The sequence below is a fragment of the Fistularia commersonii genome, chromosome 25 (assembly GCF_037954325.1).
Source record: "Fistularia commersonii isolate RoL2024-O1a breed Wild chromosome 25, RoL_Fcom_v1.0, whole genome shotgun sequence".
Taxonomy (NCBI): domain Eukaryota; kingdom Metazoa; phylum Chordata; class Actinopteri; order Syngnathiformes; family Fistulariidae; genus Fistularia; species Fistularia commersonii.
In genome coordinates, this window is record NC_141308.1 from 10,488,832 (window position 1) to 10,516,258 (window position 27,427).

General features: G+C 40.9%; 2 protein-coding genes across 4 annotated transcripts in view; one reads left to right on the plus strand and one right to left on the minus strand.

Moving 5' to 3' along the window:
• LOC147219235 (abl interactor 1-like) lies at positions 1–24,056 on the plus strand. 3 transcript variants are annotated; one of them, XM_086172153.1, is made up of 11 exons: positions 1–216; positions 5,798–5,965; positions 10,954–11,130; positions 14,169–14,183; positions 14,802–14,905; positions 15,295–15,435; positions 15,845–15,945; positions 16,875–17,090; positions 19,191–19,277; positions 22,388–22,573; positions 23,219–24,056. In XM_086172153.1, the coding sequence occupies exons 1-11, from the start codon at positions 100–102 to the stop codon at positions 23,392–23,394; spliced, it is 1,488 nt and encodes a 495-aa protein (XP_086028279.1). In that variant the 5' UTR covers positions 1–99; the 3' UTR covers positions 23,395–24,056. The 3 variants fall into 3 exon arrangements, with proteins under 3 accessions (XP_086028279.1, XP_086028281.1, XP_086028280.1); XM_086172155.1 differs by lacking the exon at positions 19,191–19,277; XM_086172154.1 differs by lacking the exon at positions 14,169–14,183.
• LOC147219236 (amyloid beta A4 precursor protein-binding family B member 1-interacting protein-like) overlaps positions 23,656–27,427 on the minus strand; it is an 18,145-nt gene continuing 14,373 nt past the window's right edge. Inside the window, exon 12 of the mRNA XM_086172156.1 lies at positions 23,656–27,198. Within this exon, the coding sequence (XP_086028282.1) occupies positions 27,011–27,198 (188 nt within the window). The 3' untranslated portion in view covers positions 23,656–27,010. The remainder of the gene's footprint in view (positions 27,199–27,427) is intronic.

Below are 27,427 nucleotides of genomic sequence, written 5' to 3' on the forward strand. Positions count from 1 at the left end.
TGCCAGGCGGGGGAGCCCCATTCTCAGCTGCACGGCACAGCATCACCGCCTCGCCTCACTGACGAGGACAGAGAGGAGAGAAATGCAAAGGGATGTAAGATGGCAGAGCTACAAATGCTATTAGAGGAGGAAATCCCTGCCGGCAAACGAGCTCTTGTTGAGAGCTACCAGAACCTGTCCCGGGTCGCGGAATACTGTGAAAACAATTATGTCCAGGTAAGGTGCGGGTTGGTGCCGTAAAATGCGGTGAAATGCGCGGTTCTGGACGTCGTGTCTGCGGTTGTAAGGAGTAAAGTGAGGGGAATCACAGGGACAGGAAACGCTCGTCGTGGGGAAAAGGGGTCCTCAAACCGTTAAACAAAGTGGCCTTTTTTTCAGCCGGGGGAAGGACTCGGCGGCGGCTTTTTTTGTGCCAGGCGTGGATGAATTTGGTTATTTTGGAGTTTGGCTTGTTCGGCCCGGCGGAAGGCTCCGAGAGCCGCGTTCTCGGGCTTTTACTCGGTTCTTTTGAGAGGGTGTGTCGTTGTTATGACCGAGTGGTTTGTCACTGACTGCATTCTCTTTGATAGGTCTGTGACAGAACATGCCTCCGGCCTTCATAAAAGCAGGCGTCTATTTCCCCTGTTTATTCTTATTAAATAAACCGTGTTCGGTAGTGCTGGCCACATTACGGGGTTATAACAGGTCATTTGGCTAAACGTCGGTCGTGTGATGTGTCAAAGCTAATTGCTTGGTAGCTTGTAGCATTCTGAATTTGCGCTACACTAGCTTAAAACGAATGAATGTGTTCTGTGTCAGCGTGGATGGAATAAGCGGTTTTCACTTTCCACCGTTAATAATTTTTGTAAAAAAAAAAAAAAAACAGCAACCCATTAGTCTATGTGCGAATGAATTGAATGTTTTTACAACCGTAAAGAGTTTTCGGGAAAAATCCCATATGATGAGATGACATATAAAGTGTCCACTTCGGATCATTGGCCTGTAATTAAATGCAGGTGCATAATAATACAGAAGGTGTGCCGGCTTGCTATATCACTGCATAGATCATGTATTTTTGATGGTAAATATCATTAGAATATCATATATTTTCTTGTACATCTTTTATGTCTTCTACATGTATTAATCCAGTGACCAAGCTGACGATTTGCTCACTGTGCCTGTCTGCACTAGTGCTGGGCTACACGGAAATCGATGCAAATCACTATACTCTCAAGATAATTCTCTCTCTCTCTCATTCTTTCTCTCTCTCTTTCTCTCTGTGTGTGTGACTAAATATATTTTCACCATTCATCACCGATGCGACCTTTTAAATATAATTTAGAAATAAATTGCAGAGGTTTTGTCTCTAATTTCCAGATCTTATAACTACTATCTCACTATTTCAGCTGATTCTCATGTGTGAAAATCTAGTCATTTGTCACTATTTTGGAGGAATCATTTCTTGTTAACTATGATTTTTCCCTTCTTATTTATCAATTATGCAATGAGTTGTTTATTTTTTGAACACATTTTTTGAAACGTATTGTCAAAAATGTTGGTGAAGATGGTAACACTTTTTAACATATGCCGCTGAGCTGATTTTTTATGTATATATTAATATACTGCCCTGTCATTCTGTGTCTGCTGCACAGAGCAGTGAGTTCATTTGTTAGCAGTGGCTGGCAGTTTGAACTGATGTCAGTCGTCGCTGCCAGGCTGAATGATCCGGCATGAACGGCAGTGTTTACAGGACTGGCACACGCAGGAAACCCCACTGTACTCCAGTTTTTTTTTTCCTTTTTCATGGAATTCTTGTGACACTACGTGTCTACTTGCCACTGGAAACACATTGTAGTTTCTGCTATTTATGCTGATGTCATTATATGAAGAATTGTGAAAGTTCCCTCACGTTTCACATGCTATTGTGTCTCTGAGACAAAATTCCTTGACCAGGACAGGTGGGTTGACAGTGGACTGAATTTAGCTTCTGTTTGCAGAAGTTAGCCAGTGGTTAACCTGTATCACTTGCTTTACTTAAATAACCTCTAACCCCCGAAAACCAACTACAAGTCGTTAGTTCCTCATAGGAACACCAGAGTTAAACATTTCTCCCCGCCAGGATTTGTACAAGCACGCACATAAAGAAATAGACATTATTATGCACAGTATCTCCCTCACTCTCTCTTAATTGAAATTGTGATATCTGATGACAAATAACATTTGATGTCAAAAACATTTATCTGCTAGACTGCATAATACCTGTAACTAGTTCATGCTCCAGCATCCCCTGCGACCTGAGTGCAGGATAAGTGGAAGAAGATGGATTGGTGGATTGGTGGATTGGTGGATGGATGGATGGATGGATGGATGGATGGATAGTAGACGTTGACTATTTTATTGAGGTTTTAAATGTTTATGGTCTAAAATAATTGTCCAACATTTATTAACGCCACCAAAATGTTAAGTCTGTGAACCAAGTGCGCCATGTGCTTTTTGGGTTTTGCATTAAATAAGCATTTTACTGAACAAGATATGGGTTCTTCTTACTTCAAGCTAAGACTGTTTTTGTCAGACGAAAGTTATGCACCGTATCTGTGAAGCCTACAGTAAACAAAAAATTTACATCACCATAAAAAGACACCAAGAAAATGCTTGTGGTTAGGCAGGTTAGCCAATTCTAAAGAGTCCCTTTAAAAATGCTTGTATTTCAGTTATGAGATGATCCTTCTGGGAAATCATTTCCCTTTTTGTGATTGGTAATTGCATAAGTGTCTTCATCTGGACTCGAGCCTTGTGTCTCAAGCTTTCATTAATTATTCAATTCAAAAAGATTTATTCTCTACTTGTCTCAGATATAGCTTGTCACAAATGTCTGCTGTTCGATAAAGTGGCTTGTTGCATCTAAATTTTAAAGTTGGAGACCACATCTCTTTAAATAAGAAGGTACATGTATTTTCCAATTCACAAAAATGATTAGTATGTAAAACCTTCAGATTTTTTGAAATTGCAGTTAATAGAATAGTTTCACTAGAATATAGGATGTAGGATGTAGTGTGAGGTCTCATTACATAGTTTCTTTAAAAACATCTGGTAATGTTTCTGGTTAATTTTGCCTGACACCTACTTTGGCCTGGATTTCGCATATTGAATAAATGTTAACAATTCCATGTCACACTTAGACAAATTCTGATGTATTTGAAAATCTTCACCCATGTTTTTCAGTGATATGTGGCAGTTAATATCCAAAATGCAGAAGTGATTACTTAAATTATATAAATCGTTTGGCGTACCCTAAAGATAAAATCTATTTCCTCTTTTGTAGTTGCTGTCATTTACATTGGGGAATGAGAGAAAGAAATTAGGATTTTTTCTTAATCGATTTTATGAGAAGTAGCTGTATGCTGGTTTTCATCCATTACAGACTGTGTGGACCAGGATGCTTTGTTTGAAATAGTCATTTAGTTGACTTTCACTGAATAATGATTTCTTCAGGGGCATTAAAAATGAGCAGGAATGGTGCTTGCATGTCAACACACTTGATAAATAGGAAGAGGAGAATGAGCGAGAGCGATGCAGGCCATTTTATGCTTGAGCACCAGTAAAAAAAAAGAAAAGAAAACACTAATACTCTGATACATTGATGAAATCTTTAATCATGGCTTTTTAAATCTCACTACCATTTTCACATGAGGTGATACCGGTATTGTATGTTGATCTGCATAATCCTGGGAGAATTTCAGGATGGTATTCATGAAAATGTTGATATCAACACAAGGCTGGGTCACATCACAGAAATTAGACAGAAAATCGTATCAGTATCTTTAGTTTAAATTCTGTTAACACGTTGTTATTATTAAACCCAGATTAAAAAAAAAAATACAAGGTAAAATTAACAACTTGAAATCGCGAATTTATTTTTCTTCTTTGTGCTGTTCCATTCTAAGGATGCCTTTCTACTGTTTTTGCAACTACCTTGATATGTAGATTCACTCTGTAAGGATTTTATTCTTAGGCTCCATGTTTGAAAACCTGACAAGCTTCCAGGTACAAAATGATCGGTGGCACGAAACCAGAGCTCATCTTTGAAGGTGGGACCTCGCTCAAGGCTTTTTCACACCAGAATAGCATCTCTTTTGTGGAAATATACGCTATTGACCAAAAGATATCATGCAAAATGATGTTTTTTTTTTCATTGAAGTATTTATCTTTATATCACGACAAATGAAATATTCATATTTTAGAGACATGAGTACCTGCAATGGCAAATCACTTTTTCCCCTTACAATTTTGCTTATGAGTTGATGTGATCACTTGATATGGATCCTCATTACAGCCCCTTTCCTGGTCCCCTGATCCCCCCCTGACTCATGGCTGTTTTATGCATGACTCACAAAGTCCATGATATTCCAGCCCTGGCGTTGCGTGTGAAATGGCAAAAGAAGGGAGTCGCGTGTATCAAGGCAAGACTCGTCCTCACAAAAGCCTGCTGTTTCCTTTGACAGGGCGGGAAAGAGAATGGCATATCGGGGTGAAAAACGCAGTTGTAATAAACGCACTCAGAATATTCTAACCATGAAACGGTTCAGGTTTGTTTACAGCAAAATTATAATACATAAATAAATATTAAGAATCCATTAATGGCGGAGAATTCTGCTCTCATCGAAAAGCTAATCTTTCATTTTGCCGGTGCCTTAAGCCGGTAAATAAAAACGTACTTTCGTTTTCCATTGGAGGAGAGTTTTTGATCCAGCCCGTGCGAGGTGCGGCATAATCACAAAGAATGATGAGCAAAGATGCTAAGATGGACCGTACCCTTTGAAACATTTGAAAGAAATGTAAATGTGGAGATAGAGTTTATGAGTGACACGAGACTTAAATTCACCAGCAGCACTGAACCGTGGGACCTTTTTAGATTTATACAGATTTAGTCCTTTAGTATTATTTTTTTTTTTGTGCAGAAGTTATATTTTCGAGGTTTTCAGACAGTCAGACATTGTTCCACTTGTTTACTCTCTCCAGCTACACTAAACTCATCATATCTTCTGCATTATAGCTCTCAAACAGATACCTTGGCAATTTTTGCACCTCAGCTAGAAAAATAATGTGAGCATCTCTAAAAGTTATCTACCCTGAAAAAATGTATATTGATTTTCATATTTGTGAGTTACTTAAACCTGGAATTGTTTCTGAATGTTCGTGTCATGCTATAATTGGACACTGATTCAAATATATAGAACCATTGCGCTACTCATCTCTTCATTTCCAATTTATTTTATTTATTTATTTTTTTTAAATATCTTAACTTGGCTATGACATTTATACAGGAAAGGATTGGATAAATAGGGTTAAACCCGGGGAATAATTTACACAGTACTACAGTTGTCAGTTAAAGACTTAGCCTTCCTGACTGAGTGCTTCTGTGTGGCTCCATCTTCCCTGTTTTGTTTCCAAACTATAAATATGTCCATTCAGTTCATTGCTATTTAAAGACACCCAGAAACAGATGGTTTGAGCTGCCGCCCGAAGATCTGGGATCCAATGCGATTCGTTGGCATTCCTGCTTGTTGGGCACCTGTTCCATGTCGTCCATCTGAGGGATTCGGAAGTTCTTGCCGTCCAGTAGAAGGCTGCTCTGCATTCTTTCCGTCAGAGGGTTGCAACATTTTTTTTTTTTTTTAAATCAGGGTTTCCTGACCGGACAAAGAATGTAATGTCCTCTCAGATACACTTCCTCATAGAATGTCATGCACTTAACTTATTCCCCTTTCTTTCTATCCCCTCATCGTTCTCGTCTCTTTCGCATTTTTCTTTCTGCCAGGCTCAAGACAAGAAGAAAGCCCTGGAGGAGACCAAGGCCTACACCACCCAATCTCTGGCCAGCGTGGCTTACCAGATCAATGCCTTAGCCAACAATGTGCTGCAGCTGCTGGACATCCAGGCCTCCCAACTCCGACGCATGGAGTCCTCCATTAACCACATCTCCCAGGTGGCCACACACACACACACACATGCACACACACTCATACATACAGGATACAGGCTACAGGCCCAAGGCACTGTGCATTGTCACTCCCCTCGTAGTGGTGAGTCAAGTACATTTTCAATTGGGATTAGCTGTATTATCAAAACTATGCATGTTCAATTGCCAGTAGCCCATGTTTTTAAATGGCCCCCGGAGGCATGTAAAAATACATTTTAGGGCATTCAGTATGAATAGATTAACAGAGTGCGAAGAACTGTCGTTTAATTACATTTTCAATTTAACGCTGTCTTATTTTAAGTGTCTCAGTGTAAGCATAGAAATGATCCATCACAATCTATGGAAAGGAAACCGTTTAATGAAAATGAAATAGAACATGGATTAAGAATGTGATCAAATGTAAATATCAAGAGGAGTAAATCCAAACCCCTTTTTGCTAAGATTGCGTGCCGCCATCGCAGCTAAGTTCACCAAAAGCACGATTGCACAGACATGACAAGGGCACGAATGGCACAGGAGCTGCCAAACATCCACTGCTCCTGTTGCTTGATCAGCAGTCCTTTCTCTCTCCCTCTCTATCTGCCCCCCCCACATCACTCTTTCTCTCCCCCTCTACTTCAGTCTGCCACCCTGCCTGTCAGCCTCCAAACGTCCCCTCCCTGTGTGCTTCATTAAGCCTGTCAGGGATGAAGCCGAATCCCAACGCCAGCAATCCCGCTTGCTTAGCGTTTTCAGCGCACGCTTTACTCCACGGGTTGCGGGATGGAGCAGATTCAGGTTGCTCTAATCACAAGCAGCGACATGTTGATTCTCATGGACAGCCAGCGCGGGATTTTAAGTTCTCACCTCATTTTTCTGATATTTCTAATACCGCCATAATAGGACCGCAGGGTGCTTTACGCAATGATAGACGTCGACCCAGACTGTCACTCTTCACTCACTGTGGTCGACAAGAAATGAGAGCATCTATCTTTGAAATTGCTCCTCTCGCTCTGCTATGATTCAAATCTAATATGTTCCGCCAGGCACTTTGTCTTGTCATCGCAGAAAAAGTGCGGGAGTGTCAAACCAAATCAGACTAATTGTCCGGTATGTAGAATGGAGCTGTGAGGACACAGTTAAGTAAGTGAGCAGTGGGTGATGAATGTGTCCCATTGCTCTGTAGTTTTAGCAGATTAAGACGCTGTCAGTGTCATATTTCTTTCACTTTAATTTAAACTGTAATGAAATTTGCGTCTGAGAATTCTCATTCATCCAGGTCAAGGATTTGACGATGGTATTGAAATTTCAAATATCTTCTTCAGCCTTCCACTGTTAGACCAAATCCCCCAAAAAATCTGCTTTCAAAATGAAGACAACAATTATTCTCATTGCCGTCAATAAGTTGAAACTGTAATTTAATATTCTATTAAAAAAAAAATCAGAAAACTTTTCATTTATTTTTTTTGTTTTTCTGTGTCTGCTTGTTCATTTGGTAAAATTTCCACATTCCAGTATGACATCACAACCACCTTTCATTTCTAAAGGCAAGCAGTGACTTTTGTCCCAAATATTGCTCCCCTCCAAACCATGGCATTTAATGAAATCAGGAGCTTGTAATTAGGCCTTGTCATCAGCTAATGTCGGTTAATTTGACTTCATGAAGCTTTATCAAGGTTACCTCAGTAGACAGGCCTGCCTGTCGAGTTGAGAGTAATGAAGAAATGAAGTACAATTCTCCCCCAGTTGATTAAATCTACAGGTAATGGAGGCGCTTATCACATTCTGAATAGCGAATGTGTAATAATATTTCATGCTGGCGTCTCGCTGTTTTGACATGTCTAATACATTAAATTTGAACCCATTTGTGGATTCAGAATGTCCCAGTGTGTTCCCAAAGACACAATTGTGCAAGTCATCATCGTCTCAAAACAAAGCCAAGCGGCTGTTTCTCTTCATCTAATCTGAATATTTGTGTTACAAACAATTTATGTGCATTTAGTGAAGAAACCATAATGTCCTTCCCATGAGCACTCTTTGAATTCTTTCAAGAGCTGCCGTCTCGCCGCAACTCATCTCTTCATTGCCGTCCCCCCAATATAGTTAGGCAGTGGTTGTCAAAATGACCCATTTCAGCAGCTCACCTTCCAACTGCTCAAATCCTCTCATATGTTGGATCAGCACAGTTCTAGCGTGATGAGAGGCACTTTTAAGGGTTTATTTGCAACCCCGAAAACCCCTGCAGTCGAATTGTCTTGATTCTTATGAGTTTCTTCTTTGGCTCGGGGATGTGGGGTGGAGGGATCCCAATATTCAGAATCCACTTTTTCCAATGTTGTATTCTATCATAATATCTGCATAGGACTGAAAACATGGCAGAACATTATAGAAGCCTTTGACAACTAAATCCGACCTTTTCAGAACATGATTTCGATAAGATTCATAAAATAAGTTTTTGTTACTGATTTCCGATCCTTTCTATACCAGCATATTTTATTTTCATTTCAATTATTGTTATTCTTACATAATTCAGTATCCATATTTGCGCTTATGTGTGCTGATAATTTCTTGCTGCTTCTCGTTATTTTTTCTGCAGATTTTTAAATATGATTATTTGCTAATTTAGTTATGAAACAAACAATATAAGGAGATATTCAATGCATTGCTATTTGTTGTCCTGTCTCAGACTGCTTATTCAGCCCTTCATACATAAATGTATGTCTCACACCTATAGTTGTATTGGCAAATCACATTATACTTTCTTCACACCACTCAACACTTGGAACACACTGACTACAGATGAAGCTGGTGGGATCCCTGGTTTTCGAAGCTCTTAAACATCCCCACGCAAGAGGGTGCAAAATCAATGTCTGTTCTATCCTACGACGTGTCCCTCCCCAGCGCAGAGGAAAATCATTCGTTAAAGCGCATACTTATGAGCAATAGGTCCGGCAGCAAGCGTTGCAGCTGCACCATCTGCTCTCCCAGTCAGACTGCCAGCGGTTTGTTACAGTAAAGAGATTACAAATGTAATCTGATTGTCGTCGTGCAGGAAGGGCAGATGCAGCTCTGTCTTCAGTTATTAGGCAACGGATAACACGTCTTGATGTTTCCTAATGACAGGGGCTTTTCAATCGCAGGTGCAAGTAAGATAGAAGTTATCTGCTTAGCAGTCCAACGTGATGTCATTGTCACGTATGGCCGTGCAACGGGAGATAAACAATATTACAGTCTTCGGTTTTTCCATAAATTTAAAGCAAGGCGATTTCTGCTTGTGTGCGGAAAGTCCCTTTGGAGATGCACAACACAAACTGAGTGTCTCCAGGATAATGAGGTGTAATTTAATCCCCCTTTTTTCCACCACTGTATTTGTAAAAACAGTAACCACGTTCAAGAGGCATATCAAAATGTGTGAAGTCCAAAACAGCATCACCAACCCATCTTCTACATTTTGAAATTGGTTTTCTGTAATTTTTTTCCAGATTAAATCTTCTTTTTTCTTTTAATCTTATTTCAAAAATAATACAACTTTACTTATATCTTTCAATTTTCTGATTATGATCTTTGTCTGCCTTTCCACTCCCGCCTAACACATTTTCTTCAATTTGTCAGTCAATGTCTTCACTAATCTGCTCTACACCTCCATTCGCTTCTCGCTGGCAGGAAACAGGCGGGCCTCTTGTTTTTCTAACTTCCCTGTTGAAGTTGGGTGTGTCACCTTTGTTTCCTCCCCTAAAAAAAGAACGTTACATGTTGTCTATATATATCACACACGCAGCAAAGATTTTTTATTTTTTCTCTTTGCGGTCGTGGGTCAACTTCACACACCCATCACGCTTTGAAAGTGTGAATTCTGGAGAGATTTTGATATCTGCACAGTGATTAAGACTCACATAGAACACACATTCACTTTTCACTGTAAATGTTGTGATTTTTTTTTTTCCACATGGATTTTCAAGATGTGCGCAAAAGGCGCAAAACTGAGCGACATGACTTACAGATCCAGACACATTTCTCAATGACACACAGGCACACACCCTTTTCCAATTGTGAGCTTATATTCTTGCGATGAAACCATCCATCCCTTAATCTGACAGTCCCTTCAAAATCATCCATCATTCATAAAGTGAAGGCGCCTGCTGGGAGCAATGATGAGTGTAATCGAAAGAGAAATGGAGGTCATCTGTGTTTTCTTTTTGGTCACCGGGAATCATGGGCCTCCTCAAGTAGGCCTCAGGGTTTAGGTCTGCAGAGCAGGATAACGGGTCAGAAGGCATCTCATGGATTAAACCGAGCAGTGGGACTTGACAACCACAGGAGAAGTTGGTGTGTGCCGATCCAGTCAGCATTCCAATCCAGTTTAATGGACAAAATGAGTCAGGGAATCCAATACTCAAAATGTACTCCCTCCCAATCTACTTGATGGGAACAAGCTAACATCTCACAATTTCTGTAGCAGCGCTTTTATATATCTGTAGTTTCCAGTTACAGAGCAGATAACTCACTGTAAGTCACAGTCACTATTTAGCAAACAATTATGGTTATAATTTGCAGTCTTTATTTTGAACAGTTGCTTAGAGACTATCATGTCCACATTGGTGGGAAAAATGTTTCACGACCTTGATTCTGCAATTTTCTTTCATTCTCTCCAACAGAGTAAAGAAGGTCTAAAGTATTCTGTTTTTTTTTCCCCTTAGTTGTCTGTTCAAGTATCTTTTAACAGATCAAGTTCACTTGGCATAATTTAGCAAGCCTTATTATTGACCCTTAACATCCCTCAGATATTTGACATTTAAGGCTGATGAAGTAAAGGGAAGTATTTTAATGTGAAAAGAAAATATGGAAAATGAACCAAAAGGGCAGTGTGGATCCAAAATGAAATACACTTATTAGTCGGGAAAAAGAGGAAAACCACCCTATCATGCGCCAATAAAATAGATTTTTCTCATGTGGTAATCATATAGTTGAAGCAGGAAGATGAATTATATCCCGTGCTTTATCTTTATCCCGTTCAGACTGTGGACATTCATAAGGAGAAGGTGGCACGTCGAGAGATCGGCATCCTGACCACGAACAAGAACACCTCCCGCACCCACAAGATCATCGCTCCGGGCAACATGGAGCGGCCGGTGCGCTACATCCGAAAACCCATTGACTACACGCTGCTGGATGACGTCGGCCACGGCGTGAAAGTAAGAATGATTTTTGCTCATTATTTGGTCATCCACAGAGCAGAGATATTGAATATATCGGTAGAAGGATGCTGAGGTTGAAACTGGCAGACAGGTGGCCTCGAGGAAGTCCGAAAAGAAGATGTGCGGATGTTGTGAAAGAGGACATGGAAGTTAGTTGGTGTGAGAGAAGAGGATACAGAGAGTAGGGTTAGATGGAGGACATCGATTCGCTACGGCAACCCCCGAAAGGAGTGGCCAAAAAGGAAAAGAAGATTTTGAAAAACAGGGACATACTGTATAATCCACCACACACGTGTGTTATTTTGGCACTGATTTATTCCAGCATGAAAGAATATTCACCTCCACTGTCACCTGAAAAGGAACACTTGGAGGAAAAAAAGAGCGGCATAAAGTGGCAAACGGCAGGCGAAAGAACAGCATCCTCTTAATATATAGGGCTCCTTTTTTATTATGTTTGCCGCATTGTACGTATTGTCAGCGTCACCCCACGTAGTTTCACTGCAGCCCAGCTGATGCTGCTCGATCCCAGAGTCACCGTGATGACTCCTTGATTACTGCTGCAAGACAGTAAGACACACACACACACACACACACACTTCAGAGAGTTCACACCCAGTGCTTTGACGGGGCCTAACGGACCGTCTGCCTCCATAAATCACTCACACATATCCACTCGCACCGCCAGCCGATCAATACAGTGTCCTCAATAACGTGCAGAAACACAAAGACGGTGACAGACTGGTCACTGATGTGGAGTTGCTCATTCCCCGTCAGCTGCTGCTGAATGGAAGGGGTGTTTTTATGTCTCCCTGCACCCCGAGTGTTTCGGGGAAAAGCGCCAAGAGTCACCATCACCCCCCTTTGTCAGAGTCTTGGGAAAATATTCTTCCAGCTCATTTCCGCCTCATTCTTCACTCTCCCCATGATACATCCTCTCACTCCTCTACGATTGGCTTTTTTTTTTTTTTTTTTCGTTCTTTCTGTATTTTTTCTTTTTCTTTTCTAAAACTCTGCGTTCCTGTGCCAGGAGTTTCTACGATTGTGAGCACTGATTGCCCGGTGCCACAAATTTCCACAGCCCCTTTGAGTCCGTCCTCTTCATCGCCTCTCTCTGTGTTCGTCAAAGACAGTGGCTGTTTTGCTGATTTTCAAACGCTGGCTGATTCATATTCAATCACCAGTGTTTCCTCCTCTGGGAGCTGCGATTTGGCACGGGCCGCTATGCAAATGAAGCTCCTCGTGGACATCACAAATAATGATCCCCAGCAGAAAGCACTGTCGATTCAAAAGTAGCGTTTAGTGTTTTGGCTAAAGATCCTTTCGATTTAATGGTAAAAGACATTCAGATCATTTTATAACCTTGCTATTGGATACCTGAGGTATTCATTTTCTATTCATGGTTGGCTGTGTGCTTGTTCGTGGTTGTTTTTTTTTTTGTTTTTTTTCCTCCCTGCCTCATTACGGACAGAAATTCATATCACACAGCCTCCTTTGCCTCTGTGAACATGCTCCCTTGCTTACGCATCTAAATAATTCAGAAGAATTGATGTCATTTCATAAACACAAGTGAAGGAAATACAGCCCCCTGGAGAGTGAATCGTTACAGTTCGTTTGTATGTACATGTGTATTTGCAGTTGTTTATATTTATGTATTCATAGAGTTGTGGAATCAGCACCTCTTCATAAGGCTGGGTTTTGACAGGGTATGCATCACACTGCTTCACAAGAAATTACCTCAATGTCACTTCGAAGTTACATGAAACCTAAAACCTCTCTTAATGCGGGGCCTTAAACCTGATGCCACATCTTTCTGCTATGATAGCTTCCCATCCACCAGTCCTGCCAGAGGCATAAAGGCAGGGAAGGAGATAAGAAAAGCAAGTACCGAAAGAAAATTGCAATTGTTTGGTGGAGTGATGATATTCGACAACCTTACGTTCCGATCGGTCTACTTTCTCCTGGCTATGCAAGATCATCCTCCTCTTCCTCGGCCCTCTGCCTCCCCAGTAGGAAACCCGGGGAGTTCACACTTGAATAGATGGGCGGTCAGACTTGACTCCGGTCTCGAAACACCCTTTCACACATGCAGAATGGCCATCCACCAGCATAATGGCCTTTTTTATTGCCATTGCTGGCAGTTACCGGGGTGACACAGTTACAACCGTGATACAGCCGCACTAACAAACAGAACACCTCATCGCTGTTATTTATGACCCCCCCCAGCCTTTTAGTACCCTCTGCTTCTCCCTCACACAACACTCAGCACATCATATGATGCACCGCCTGTTCCTGGCAGTGTGTCTTACACTGGACCAATGCATTTTTATCACTTCAACGCAAGTCTAGACACCGACACAAACAGAATATGCTAGTTTACACGCACATAGTCACACACTCACAACACTCACAATTTGTATTTCCCACGATAATATGCGATGGACTGTATGTACATTTCTTACTTTAGTCACTGGAGCAACACAGACTTTTGTTTTGTGGCGGATATCAATAGATGTTAAGTAATTGGTTCATATTGAAATGAGAAATATCATTCGTGACAGCACGTTTTACATTTTTTTTTTTATCACTGTCACTGGATTACTAAAATGAAATTTTAATACAGGAAAGCCCTTAAAATGTTGTCATCTCTCGAATAAATGAAAGAAATACAGCGTCTGTGATCCAAAAAGTACAATGCAAACCAATCCTTGAGCTTGAACAGTGAGTGATTTATCACTCATATCCCTGCAAACACACTTTATCGATCATTATAATGGACCGGATGAGTTTTGGCCTCTTGAGTTTTCCCAGTTCTGAAAGTTCATGATGCATTTTAACATTTTTCAACTATGTTTCCTCTAGGTCTTGTTCTCTACCCCTGTATTTCATTTCTTCGTGTCATGACGTGCCCCTGTATGAATTCATAACAACCTATAATTTACAGTCAACAGAATATCTGAAGTAACAGACTGACGTATTAATTCATTAACCAATTAGCTTGTTTTTTCTCTGTCCTCTTTGTTTCCGCTTGCACTCAGTGGCTTAAAGCCAAGGTAAGAGCTCTTTTTCCACCTGTTTCGTTAACACAAGCAGTCAGGAAGCTCTTCAGCACATCTTCTATTCTTGGATAATTTACTAATCACTTTACTCAGTACATATCAGATTTAAAGAGGAATGTTTGTTGGTTAGACCTGATCCAAAACTTGGTTAAAATGTACTAAAACTTGGCAAACCTAAGACGAAAAAAAAAAAAAGAAAAGAAAACTCTGACCTGTGAAACTGATCAGATGTATTTTTATTAAAATAAGGGTTGAACTTAATTAAACTAATCCCGCCAGGAACCTACTCAGGTATTCTACTTGTGTTGGGTGACGGATGATCTTTCATACCTAAATAGGCTTATCTATGTGATAATCCTTTTTTTAGACCAACGCTAGTATTGAGCCACTAGCTCAACAACAAGCTACGTCATCCAGTTTTACATTTACATGTAGTTTCAAAGTAAAGCTCTTGGGTCCAGAGCTTTGCTCTGCAGTCTGGCATGCAGATGCGTAATTAAACATTTGCTTAGTTATGATTATGCTCAGTGACCCTTGTGTTTATCGGGAGGAAACACACTTGTAGCGGCCAATCAGATAATACAGTGTTTTAATTGGCCTCTGCTCCTTCAGCAAAATGGGAACAATGCGGCAGGACGAGGAGGGACAATTTCGAGGACCAACCCGCCCACGCAGAAACCTCCGAGTCCCCCAATGGCAGGCCGCGGGACCCTAGGGTAAGCAAAATAGTTAAATGGCCATTGTTTATGAAGCAACAGTTCAGTTGACTGCATCGCTGCTTTCCCTGTGGCAATAGTGTGTGTGTGTGAGTTTGTGTGTATATGTGTGCCTGTGTGTGTTACTCAAACAAAAAATAAATTCAGACAGAAGAGCTGGTTCTGCCCCGATGGTTCACCAAATTAAAAACGAAATAAATTCCTTAAAATAAATAATTGAATAATTTCCCACTGGTTCGGATTCTATTAATCTCATCTACATTGTAGCTGGAAATACCACAACACATTTGGTAACTGTGATATGTGATTTTCAAAAGCGTAGCAATATCTCTAATTTTTAATGTCCCAAAAAGCTGTGTCTCACTTTTCCTGTCTCGGTCCGTTTCCAGGCGTAACACTCCCTATAAGACACTGGAGCCGGTGAAGCCTCCGGTGGTTCCTAATGACTATATGACCAGTCCGGCTCGACTGGGCAGCCAGCAGAGCCCTGCACGCACAGCCTCGCTCAACCAGAGGCCCAGGACACACAGGTAGCGTGCGCACACACACACACACACACACACACACACACACTTCCTGCAGCACAGAGAACATATGTGCGGATGACAGCTTATTGTTGCACTGCAAGGACACGGAGTGCCTCGAGACCAATAGCTTTTTTTCCACAAAAGGAAACCTTCACTCACACGCCTCACCTGAGAGAAGGTTTCCTTTTGTGCCGTTCCATAAAAGCCCTTTATGAAATGATGGTCACGCCGACTGGTCGTGTCGCAATCAAAAGCCTGCTCATCCATTGACAGACATCTTGACCGAGCAGCATCCTATTGCCACAGTGACAGGAGTTGTGACGACGGCTGAATGGCAGACGACGGGATGTTACGACTTGTCATGTTTCCCCGCCTGTCGCAAAAGCTTGCTCTAATAACGGCTTCTGTGCAGTGGCAGCAGCGGCGGCAGCGGCGGCCGGGAAAACAGCGGAGGCAGTGGTGTGGGTGTCCCCTTAGCAGTCCCAACCCCCTCCCCCCCCAGCATGGGGCAAGGTGAGAGACTCACCGCTCATTCAGTGTTGATGCGTGTCACCCTGGCTCTCTATCAGGTTTTTTCAGCATGTCCCAGTGTAAAGAGCGTCTGCAAATGGCTTAAACCCATTAAAACTCCCTCCAAGATGTCCCTCGACTCCTGAAAAATATAGATGCCATTGCAGTAATTTTCCAGTTGTGGGGGGGGGAAAAAAAAACGTTAAAAAAGGAAGCATAAATATAATGTCCTAGAAAAAGGTCTTGAGTCGTCCTGGATCATTATTGAAACCTCCTTTTTGAATTTACAAGAGATTAGCCGACAATGATTTTGAAAAATGCTGCTGATGATCTGCTGATAAAACTGCAAATGCCTTAAACCCATTAAAACTCCCTCCAAGATGTCCCTCAACTCCTGGAAAATATAGAAACCATTTGAGTAATTTTCTAGTTGTGGGGGGGAAAAAAAACGTTAAAAAAAGAAGCATAAATATAATGTCCTAGAAAAAAAGTCTTGTGTCTTCCTGGATCATTATCGAAACCTCCTTTTTAATTGACAATAGATTAGCTGATAATGATTTCGAAAAATGAACTAAAATTTAACAAGAAATGACCTGAAACGGAAAATTTATTCATGTGATTTGTACCGAAGAAACAAATTAGCATGAAAATGATAAAAAAAAAACTACTTACAGATTAAAATGTAAAAAATAATTAATTCCAGTTAGAATATGAAGAAGCATACAGCATTTGTGAACTCCTGAAAATGGTGGCAAACCTGTAACTGCAAAATCTGAACGTCCCCTCTGAAAAAGCCCCTCGTCTCATCTCTGTGTTGGATGATTTCGCAAAATTAGTTTCACGAAACATAGTCAGTTTGGGCTCAGAAATCAGACTCTTTTTGAGACTTACGAAGCTCTCGTGTCACGCTCCTCTCATCAACCCCCCCGCAGTGGTAGCGTCCTCTGCCTCGGTGCCACAGGGTCCCGGCTTGGGTCCAATTCCAGTGTCCCAGTTCGGGACCATCTCCCGCCAAATCTCCCGTCACAACTCCTCCACCACCTCCTCGGCCTCCATGGTGTCAGCCACCGGCACCTACCGCCGCGCTCCCTCCGTCTCCTCCCAGCAGCCCCACATCAACGGGGGTCCAGCCTACCAACAGAGCACAGGTAACTTGGGTTGAATGCGTTTTTTGAATAATTCATACATTATAAATCATTCATGTATGTTGTTTAAATGAGCTGCCACTCTTCACAGTTGGCTCGTGCAACTACAAAATGGGATTTTATTTGAAATTTGCAGAAATATGTTGTGGAAATGAGTTTTTTCCGCCATCCACAGCCATGTACTATCGATTCGGTTTTAGTATTGGGTATTTTTTATTCCATAATCTAGAACTACGTTTATTTCCACACGCCAGAATCTGGCTTGTCGAAATCTTCTCACATCTGAGCTGCACGTCATGGTTATTTCTAACACAGTTGTCGTTTCGTTATCAGCGTAGTGAGCCGGGAGACCTGGCAGGCAGGCACATCCGACACAATAAAACAGCTGCTGAACAAGGGGAAACCCATGACATCTGCATATTTTCTGAACCGAAGAGTTTAATTTATCTTGGCAAGCATCACTCTCAGCCATTTTTCTCTAATGGCCCTTTTCTCTCCGAGGACAAGCAACTTCCTCGGCGGAGAAACCGAGGGAGTGGCCTGTCTGTCTTGTCAGGGAGGAGAGCGACAATGATGCAGAGCTGCATCTGCCAGCCACTTCAGCTGGGACATCATCTCACTGATGCCTAGTCATTTACATTTGATCGCGCTGAAAACCCCTCCGTATTTATGGTGGCTGTGACAGAGGAGGTTTTATTTTTCTTTATAGCATCGGCGAAGCTCATTGATCTCTCCTTGAACACAGAGGGTGAAGCTGTGGATGGATGTGTCTCTGCTGCGTCAAATGATAAGATGTTACTGCTCACTGAGGTTACAGGCGGCCAGCCTGTTTGATTTATTTGTCAGACGTGCTGTGTGTGTGTGTGTTTGTGTGTATGTGTGTGAGCGAGAGAGCAAGATATCATGTCTTTGGGCAAGGACAGCTGTCTTTATCCATCAGCGTAGCTCAAAACCGCTGCTTTAAGGACAACATTCAGATTGTATGAATGTAAGACTCAGCCAGGTGCCCAGGGATCCCAAATTCAATTTTGTAAATGTTAGGCCACAATAGTCCTCAAAGAGTCTTTAATTTTGATTTTTGGGAGGCATTAAATGCCAGAAACATTTTACTTATTTACTTAGTAAATCTTTAATTTTTCATGTCCCAGCTGTCTTTTACTTTACATTTGTTCTTAGCTGTATTCAATCTGATTTTTTTTATAATTAAAAAAAAAATGTAAGTCATAGATTAGGTTTCTTTTATGCCAAAAAATCTGATAAAATTATGCAAAAAGCAGTCAGTTAAAAACAAAACAAAACAAGCAATACTTTATTTTAATTATATCTGAAACAGAAGAAATGATTTAGTTGAAAATTAGTAGCCATTTCCTAAATTATGACTGATTCAAGGTTTAAAAGTTAAATGTCAAGGAGGGATAGCATGTAATTTGCATTTATTTAAAAAATACGAGAAGTTCATAACTGGAGAAAAGCAGGATTTATATTCCTCCTCATCATGCTGAGGACAAATAATTTCATTTGTTTATGAGTGCTAAGACCCTCTAATATACATATTCAAACCCTCATCTGCACAGGTCCACAGTAATTCCACTCACCAGCAGCAGTTGCAGATGAATTCAGTCTTTAGTTCCTCTTTCATATGTCTTTAAAAGCATTAAACTCAAGTGTCAACACCATGGCGTCCCACCTATGTCTGCTCTGCCATCACACCACAGCTCTATTGTGCTGTCCTCGACTTTGGTTTTCTCAGCTCTTTGTAACTGTTTTCACCGCGACATAAACATAACGCTGCCAACAGCTTGAGCCTCAGATCAAATGCTGATGAGGTTGATTCTCCGTCTGAGGTGACTGGTAGCGCGTGCTTGGAAAATGCAGCACAAAAGACTGCTGATAACAGACGTGTAAATGAGTTGCTTAGTGATGCTTTCTGTGCTATTTTGCTTGCTCATTAGCATTTGATTTTCCCTTTTCTCTCTGTCTGTATTCTGATTTTGCACTTTCTCTCCCTTGCTTTGCTTTCCTTCATCTCTGGCGGTTCACCAACTCCGTCGCCCCTCTGCCTCTTTGCTTCCTTCTCCTCTCGCCCGGGCATCGCTACCCTAGTTTCTGTGGCCCCTCCGCCTCCTCCAGCGGTCCAGCTGACACCGCAGATCCCATTGACCGGCTTTGTGGCCAGAATGCAGGAGAGCAGTAAGTATTCATGCATATACACATAGTCATGCCGAGATCACATGCTCAGCTGCGTGAACTTCGATATACTAGATACCAACGTCAGGGTGCTCACCTGTCAGGGAAAACCTGGAAATACTTCAGTCATGGAAACACGTGGGGCACCTTGTGTTTTCCTGGAAACGCGGACACATATCCTCCCACTTTCAAAGTTCCAAAGAAGAGGGCAGGCATATGACACCGTGACCACACCCGATCTGTTCATCGTGAAGCTGACATGCTTACTGTCCTATTAACATGCCATGAAAAGAGCAAAAAGGATTTTAGTCTCAGCTAAATAATAATGATAAATTTTATACAATGAAAAATGGTGTTTCTGTGAAGAATCTGAAAGAAAGCACCAAAGAATGGCTTATAAATGAGTTAAATGTTGTCAAAGCAGCTCCATCATTGGTGGAATGTAGCGAATGGAAAAGACTGGAAGCAGGTGCAGGCACACAGCAGAGTTCATCCTGCAGACGGACACACCTTTCCTCCTACAACGCAGCTCTCACAGCCACGCTCTCTGCCACTTGCTTCATTCAACACACCTTCTCTTGCGCTGCGTGCGGGGTCGGAGGGTCTCTCGGATGTCTGTCTGTTGCCATGGTGACGAATCACTGTCCACTGAGGAGAGAAAATGTGACCTGATGCCTCGTCCTGATTCTCGGCCTCGCTCGTCTGCAGAAATGCAGCTGTGCGGCAAATCCTAGCGCCCATCTCTGTCCCAATCCGACGCGAGCCCAGCGGCCCTGTGCGAACAGTAAAATCAATTTACGACCAGTAAATACGGGCCGTGTGGCGTTCAAACATTCATTCACCTCATGAAGGCTTGAGCACTCGTGCCTAGAAGGCCTTTTTGCTCCTTCAAAAGGTATGTCTTAGCAACGGGGACTGTATTGTTAACAAGGGAAGGACAGCACACTTGAAATTTGTAGCAATTACTTTCCTGAATGAGGGGAAAAAAAAAGAGCGAAAAGGAATTTGAAAGTTTAATATTCATCTTATCTCCAGAAACACCACAACAGCCTGGGGTATATTTATTCAGTTAGCAGTGGAAATTAACATAATTCCGAATATATAATTCACACATGGAGATTAAAGCTGTTGCTAGTTTTTCAACCCCTGTCCCTGTTTGGACTACGAAGAAGAATTGAGTACAAAGGAAGATACGGTTGTATTAACAAAATGCAAAAAAACAAAACAAAAAAAAACTAAAAAAAACAAACCAAATGTGTATTATAAAAGTTTGAACACATTTGAAATCCAAATTAAGGAGAGAAAAAACAGACAAATTAAAGCTAAGGTGATACAGAGGTTGTATAAAGTTGTAACTTACAACTTAATAAAATCTTTGCATTGCATCAATGTGAGTCAGCTAGTTGGCATCAGCTTCAACCTTGGAGATCATTCAGCGTATGCGTAAAATTTTTTATGTCTTGAGGTATTAATCTTTGATTACATTTAAACTTGATCAGACTTAGCGAACGCTGCCAAGTAGGAAATGTGTCACTTTGCAGTGACTGCCTGGGTTATGAAAAAAAAAAAAAAAAAAAAAATTCTGATTCAGTCCTTGCAAACACCCAGTTGTATCCGTAGTATTGGATTTTCACAGGCCATGAACACTGATGAAGAACATGACTAATGAAGTAGAAAGGTATCGTCATAGGATGGAGCTATTTTAGCCCATAATTCTCAAGTCAGATGTCAAACCAGTGGAAAGAGTGTGTAATCTGCTTGGAGAGTGTCTGACACATCAGCGCCACACCAGGGACGCTTTTTTTTATTTTTAAAAATGTTTTCATTTTCAGAAATCCATATGAAAACCACAAGTTCTTTACAGCCTTGATCCACACATTTTGCTCCTGAGACATAAAAGGGAGGGGCCAGAAATTCATCCGTTTTTCAAACACGCCTTGGTTTTCGCCGTCCAGCTGACTCATATTAATATCGATTGTGTTTAACTGTAAACAGAGAGCTGACAGTGGAACCGAGAACGGGACGCATTCAAGGGGGAAAACATAAAAATAGAAGTCAAAGTGCTTTTAGAACGGCCGCATGTTTGCAGTGAATAAAAGAAGGATTGATTCCTTGAAGCTCCATCCATGCACTGTAACAGCAGGATTATAGCATTTCCGTATATATATCCCTGGGAATTGAAGGATTTCCCGAATGTCAGACCACTTAGTGTGTGTGAAAATGTGACTGAATCAATGGTTGGACTTTAAGAATTTGTATTCATCACCTCTAATTTAGAAATATAAAAAAAGGCAATTGAATTGATCTGTTACTTAGGCATTTCTTTATAACTGCATTGTAGTTTCTTTTTATGTCTTTTCTAGCATTTCATTGACAATTTATTCGTCATTAGCTGGTTATTTCTTCTCTGACTCGGACACATTTTATTTTATTTTATTTTCACTATTATGAAGTACAGAGAAGTTTAAAGCACTTTAGCTGAATTTATATCCCAAAACGATAATGTGAGAAAGAACAGTTTTTGTGAGTCGACGGTTAGATTGTTTTACGATTTCTTACAATTACAAGAAATATCCTACAATATCGGAGTTAGATTATCATACATATTATGTGTTACGATATTTTCCTGTCGGTCTCTCACACTGTTATATTCATCATTCTCGTGGAGGCAAGTTGGTCAGACTCCTTTTATCACAGTTTGTTTTGGACATAAAAAATTACATCTCAATTTCTGTGTTTTTTTTTTTTTGTTCATTGAGGCCAGTGTGAAGGGGTCTCGATGGGAAGTTTAAAACTGTTCATAGACATAATGAAATTTTTTTTACTTTAACGTGAAATGTAATTATTTTGACGTGGTTAATATTAATATCCTGGACCCTGAACTTTCATCACTGGTAGTAAAAAGCTGCCCCCTAGTGAACGGCTTGATGACTGCACATTCATTATAACAAGCATTGTGACAAACCAAAATCGTCTTCGGTTACAGTTTTAAACACTTCATGTTGGTTTTTCTGCAATGGTGCTGATTGTCAGCACCGAGACAAACTTATCTCCCGGCTGTTATCATTCTTATTGCTTTATCACGCGGTTATCTTTCCCTGCTTTTCCTCCAGTAACGGACAGCCCAGCTCCACCCCCTCCGCCTCCACCCGAGGATGTGGGTGTGTTTGAGGAGCCGTCTCCGCCACCTCCTCCTCCCCCTGTAGACTATGAAGAGGAGGAGGCAGCAGTGGTCCATTACAATGATCCCTACGCTGATGGAGACCCCCACTGGGCCCCCAAGGCGTATTTAGAGAAAGGTTAGTGTCAAGGAAACTGGGACTGAGAAATGGGTCAATATGACACAGAGTGTTGTCTAAATTTATGCCATTGGCTGATTCAAAAATCTTGACAGACATTTGCTCGTAATGTAAAAATCTTTTCTTCTCATTTTATCAACTCAGTAGATTAATTAGATTATTCTGAATACCATTTCGTAAACGCGTGGCCTTTCAAAGTTTACAAAAAAAAGACAAAAATCACCACGTCATAGCAAGATATTACCTGATCATTTGCGGCAATGAATGTTTGATTCACAGTTGATGGCCACAACATTTTTTGGAATGACCCAAAAAAAATCAACAATTAATAAACACTTAGACTTTAAATGACCTGGAAAGGATTGATTAAATGGAGAAAAATGTATATCATATATATCAAATATCATAGTCTTCACATATTTTATAAAAAGTCAGTGAATTTACTTTATATAAATGATTCAAAGGGATACAAGCAAAATTAAAATGAACACCTTGTGCTGAATTGATCTCAAATCTAGTCAGATACTGTGATGCATAGAGGTTGAAAAATGAGCTTCTGGATCGAGTAGTAATAATAGTTTCCCACATTGCTCCAAACCCCAATGTGGGAAACTAGTAACTTTTAACTTACTTTCCTCCCTCCAGTTGTGGCCATCTATGACTACACCAAGGACAAGGAGGATGAGCTGTCCTTCATGGAAGGAGCCATCATCTACATCATCAAGAAAAACGACGATGGCTGGTTCGAGGGCGTTTGCAACGGCGTCACCGGTCTCTTCCCAGGAAACTACGTGGAGTCTATCATGCACTATGCCGACTAAAAGAAACACAAGGCGGCGCTGAGGTAGAACCCCGATGGTGTACAGATGTATGCAGTCCAATGATAGCAGTTCATACGGCTCTCAGTTTGAATGAAGTGCCATGAGGAAGTCTTTGGAATTCACAAATGGTTTTTCTTTTGGCGGGGCTTGTGCTTACACAGTTTATTTTTTTTTGTTGTTTTTTTTTCCTTGTTGTGCTAAAGAAAAAAAAAAAAGTGTTGCACAAACAAAGAGGGTCCTGAAGCTTTGGAAGAGCCGGGGTTTGCTAGTTTACTCAGCGGACATACAAAGACGGGAGGATCGAAGCCTTTTTTGTCACATGTGTGTTGGTTGGTAGCACTTTATTTAAAGTGTGGGCACCTCACAGGAAGACAAAATCAAGCTTTAAGCCTTTTTAATTAGAGCAGTCTCAAAAAAACTGAAGAAAAAAAACAAATATATTCTTGTGTAGTGTTAATTTATACATGTGCAACAACTAAGTGGACATATTTACAGTATGCAGCTCCAATAGTGAGGTGGTGTTGTGATTTCATTGAGTAGACGAGGCTACACCGACTCTCCCATGCGTTCACTTACCGTGTAAACCAGCAGACCTGCCGCTCTTTGAAAGCTGTTCCCTCTTTTCCAAATCATCCATCTTACCTTATCAGAAAAAACAAAAAGAGCAACAAAACGTCAAGAAGTGCATTAGGACACACCTGAATGTTCAATGCAATCGTAATCGAATCACAAAGATGTTAAAGGAGCGCGCGAGCTTCCTGGGAAACAAGGCCGTTTATTTGGAAATTGATACCCTTGTCTGTTTGCGCAGTACGGAGCTGGACACTTTCCACTAGCGAGCATAGCGCGAGGGATACTAGCCAACCCTACTTTCATAAACCCCGACTCAGAACGTCAGCAAGTACACTCCGCGACTGCTCAAACATTTTCCACGACTCGTTTTGTTCAACACTGCAGGATTTACCTCATGTAGGTGAAGTGCATTTTGGATGCGCATTTGATGCCCTTGGGATGAAGAGGACTACTTAATCCATTCGTTGTTCTGCACTAACTAGCGCAAAATGCAGTTTTAGCTGACCGGGACAGGTCAAAGGTCATCTGTATTCTGGTCTTACAGTGAACGTCATAGGTGACATGCCGATTTCCCAGGAAGTTGCAGTGTTCCTTCGTAAAGGGGGAAAAGCAACCTGGCGTTGTGTGTCGACTACACTAAGCTACATGTCAGTTAGGGTGGTGTTAAAAGGGTGCGCTGAGTATATAGGATGCATTACAAGAAAAAAAACGAGAAAAAAAAAAAAGTTTCTTCTTTCTGGTGGAATTTCTTTCTGTTCTGTAACTTGTACATAAAGTGTAATGTGAGAAGCTGCCAGTACAGTACAATGTTCAGTCCGTGTGTTTTCACCTGTGAGTCTCCATCGGCTTCAGTGAAGGTGGTGCCAAGACTAGATTACAAATTCTACTCTTTTGATTTTACTTGAATATTGATTTTTTTTTTTTTTCTTCCACATTCACAGTGCCATTTTAACTTGATCCAAGCAGAGCGGCCACATATAGACGTTGTTTGTTCCCCCCCCCATCCTCCCTGTCGGTCACTGTATCACTTTCACCCTTCTCGTGTTTTTATTTTGCTGTTGAGCTACTGTAGCAGAGCTGCTTCAAAAAGAGAAAAATGTGAAGTAGAGGAAGGACTAACTTTGGGTTTCAACGTCATTCTTCGTCGTTTTTGAATAGCTGCACTGATTCGTCATCATCCGTAATGTCTTTGTCTTTTCTGAGTAGCTATCCCAAAAATATCAACGAGGGCTGAGTAACTATCGACTGAAATCCAACATCTAACTGTGAGATGTCATGAATTATTTTTTTATATATCAAATTGCGATACACAATTTAACCATCCATATTCAAATCCAAATTTAAAAAAACGAAAATGAGAAAAAAAATAAGAAAATATAAGATATCACCAAAAGAAATACTGTAAGAAAAAAAAAAATCAAAAAGAAAAAGCCTTAAATGTTATTCTACTTTACTGTAATATATCAGTAAATGGGCTTCTGGAAATCGTTCTAGTCATTCTCATGCACGCGCCTCGGCCCTCGTACACGTGTCGCCTGTTCTTTCAGTGGTTGCTGGTGTGGTGCTTTATATCGGTGCTCGACAACCATGATCATCAACCCGAACAACCTCAGCTGAAGGCTCTACATACATAGAAATGTAACCCAGGCTCCATATTTGGCTCCGGTGGGTGAACGTCACCACGTCTGATTGTAATTTTAATCACCTCGATTTCTCAAGTGAATGTAGGTGACTCAGCAGCGGCGATATGATCGAGCGCCAGGTTCTATCTGTCGTGCCGTTTATTTTTTAATTCTTAAATTTCATGTCATTTTTTTTTTTTTTTTTTTCTCGTGGCTGCATTCAAAAGACTCCTGAGCTGCACTTTCTGAAGTCTTAAACAGCAGCATTACATTTTTCAATTTATTTATTACTTTTGACAGTTTTAACATGCAGAAATAAGATGCCTGCTCTGTGATTGTTGTTGAAAGTGAAACTTGTTGTCAGATATCATTGAAGCTAATATGTATCTCAGACTCTATGTTTGTAACAAGGGGCCACGTGGACACACTTAATCATTTCGGGCTTTGGGAACGACGGGCATTCAATGTGAATTTGTATCCTGAAAACAGAACTAAAGCGGAGTGGCTCCCTTTCGTGTTTTCTTCCGGAGGATTATCGTCCTTGCGGAATAGAAAAGATGCTAACTCAGTCCAGTAATCAGTATTCATTCAGCGACTGTGCATGAACGTATATGAACATTACATTGAATGATTCGCAATACATCCCATTCTTGATTGTAATTTTCCATCATGAGGTGATTGATCTTCTTCTTTTTTTTTTTTTTTTTTTTTTGTGAAACTTTTTCTACCTGATGTATTTCTAGCTTTGCATCTCGACTTGTTTTTACATCCGTGTGTGCGTGAGGCTGCTGAAGGAGGGTTCGCGAGTAGTTTGTACGTAAAAGGGTTTATTTATACTTTTTCATAGAGGAATCATGAGACAACCACTGACGTGCAGATCTTTGTAATGTTTACCACTTTAACGTCTCGCATTTCAGGGCATCACAGGTCAAGGGCGCCATTCTTTGATGTGTGTTTTCTTATGATGAAACATGGGGGGAGGGGTCTGTAACTTAAATGTTCATGAGAACAGAATTGACTATTTGTCTTCTCTCAGTTTGTACATAGGATGTGTTCATTGAAATTTATGTACAGTCTTTTTGTAATAAACAGTTCATTGAAACAACAAATCATTGTGTGTGCGTGTATGCGTTTTATCTTCATGTACTCCAAACAACACAAGTGTAAATCTTGTTTTGGATTAATAGAAATAAACAAATTAATAGGAAAAAATGAGGAAAAATGTCCAGTACTGCCCAGTATTTTTTCTAAAATATGCAGAAGTCGAATAGTTTTGCAAAAAATATAATTTTAAAATACTTTCTCCTGCTACCAACAAAAGAGTGGTGCCACTAACACAATCTACCAGCCAGCAAAATTTAAAATAGGCTAAATCCCATGTTTTTGTGGATGTTTCCAACTCCCTTACATGTGAGGCTGAATCAGAAAGAACCCTCATCAACGGGAGGCAGACGCTCTCCGGCCTGAGCGTCTCCTGGGCGAGGAGGAGGAGAGGGTGGGATGAAGTCTGGTGGCTCCTCCAGCGGGAAGTCTGTAACATCCCAGGTCTCGGGTGGAGACGCAGCCGTGGCTTTTGGGTCGATTTGGCCAGCGGGGATGTCACATTTGTCTTGGGAGAAAGTAGGAAAAAAAAAATGTTCAAGAAGTGGAGTTTCTCATCTGGACAAATTTTGAGTCCATGCAGAGCTGCTCTCAAACTAAGGGTGATGTTTAAGGAGCATTCTAGGTGATAACATTTCGCACATGGTGTAAACTGACCCATGATAAATAGGCGTTCCTAGCATGGGTGACAAATCAAGTGCACTTTAACATGTTTGTTTACTAACAAAGTTCTGAAC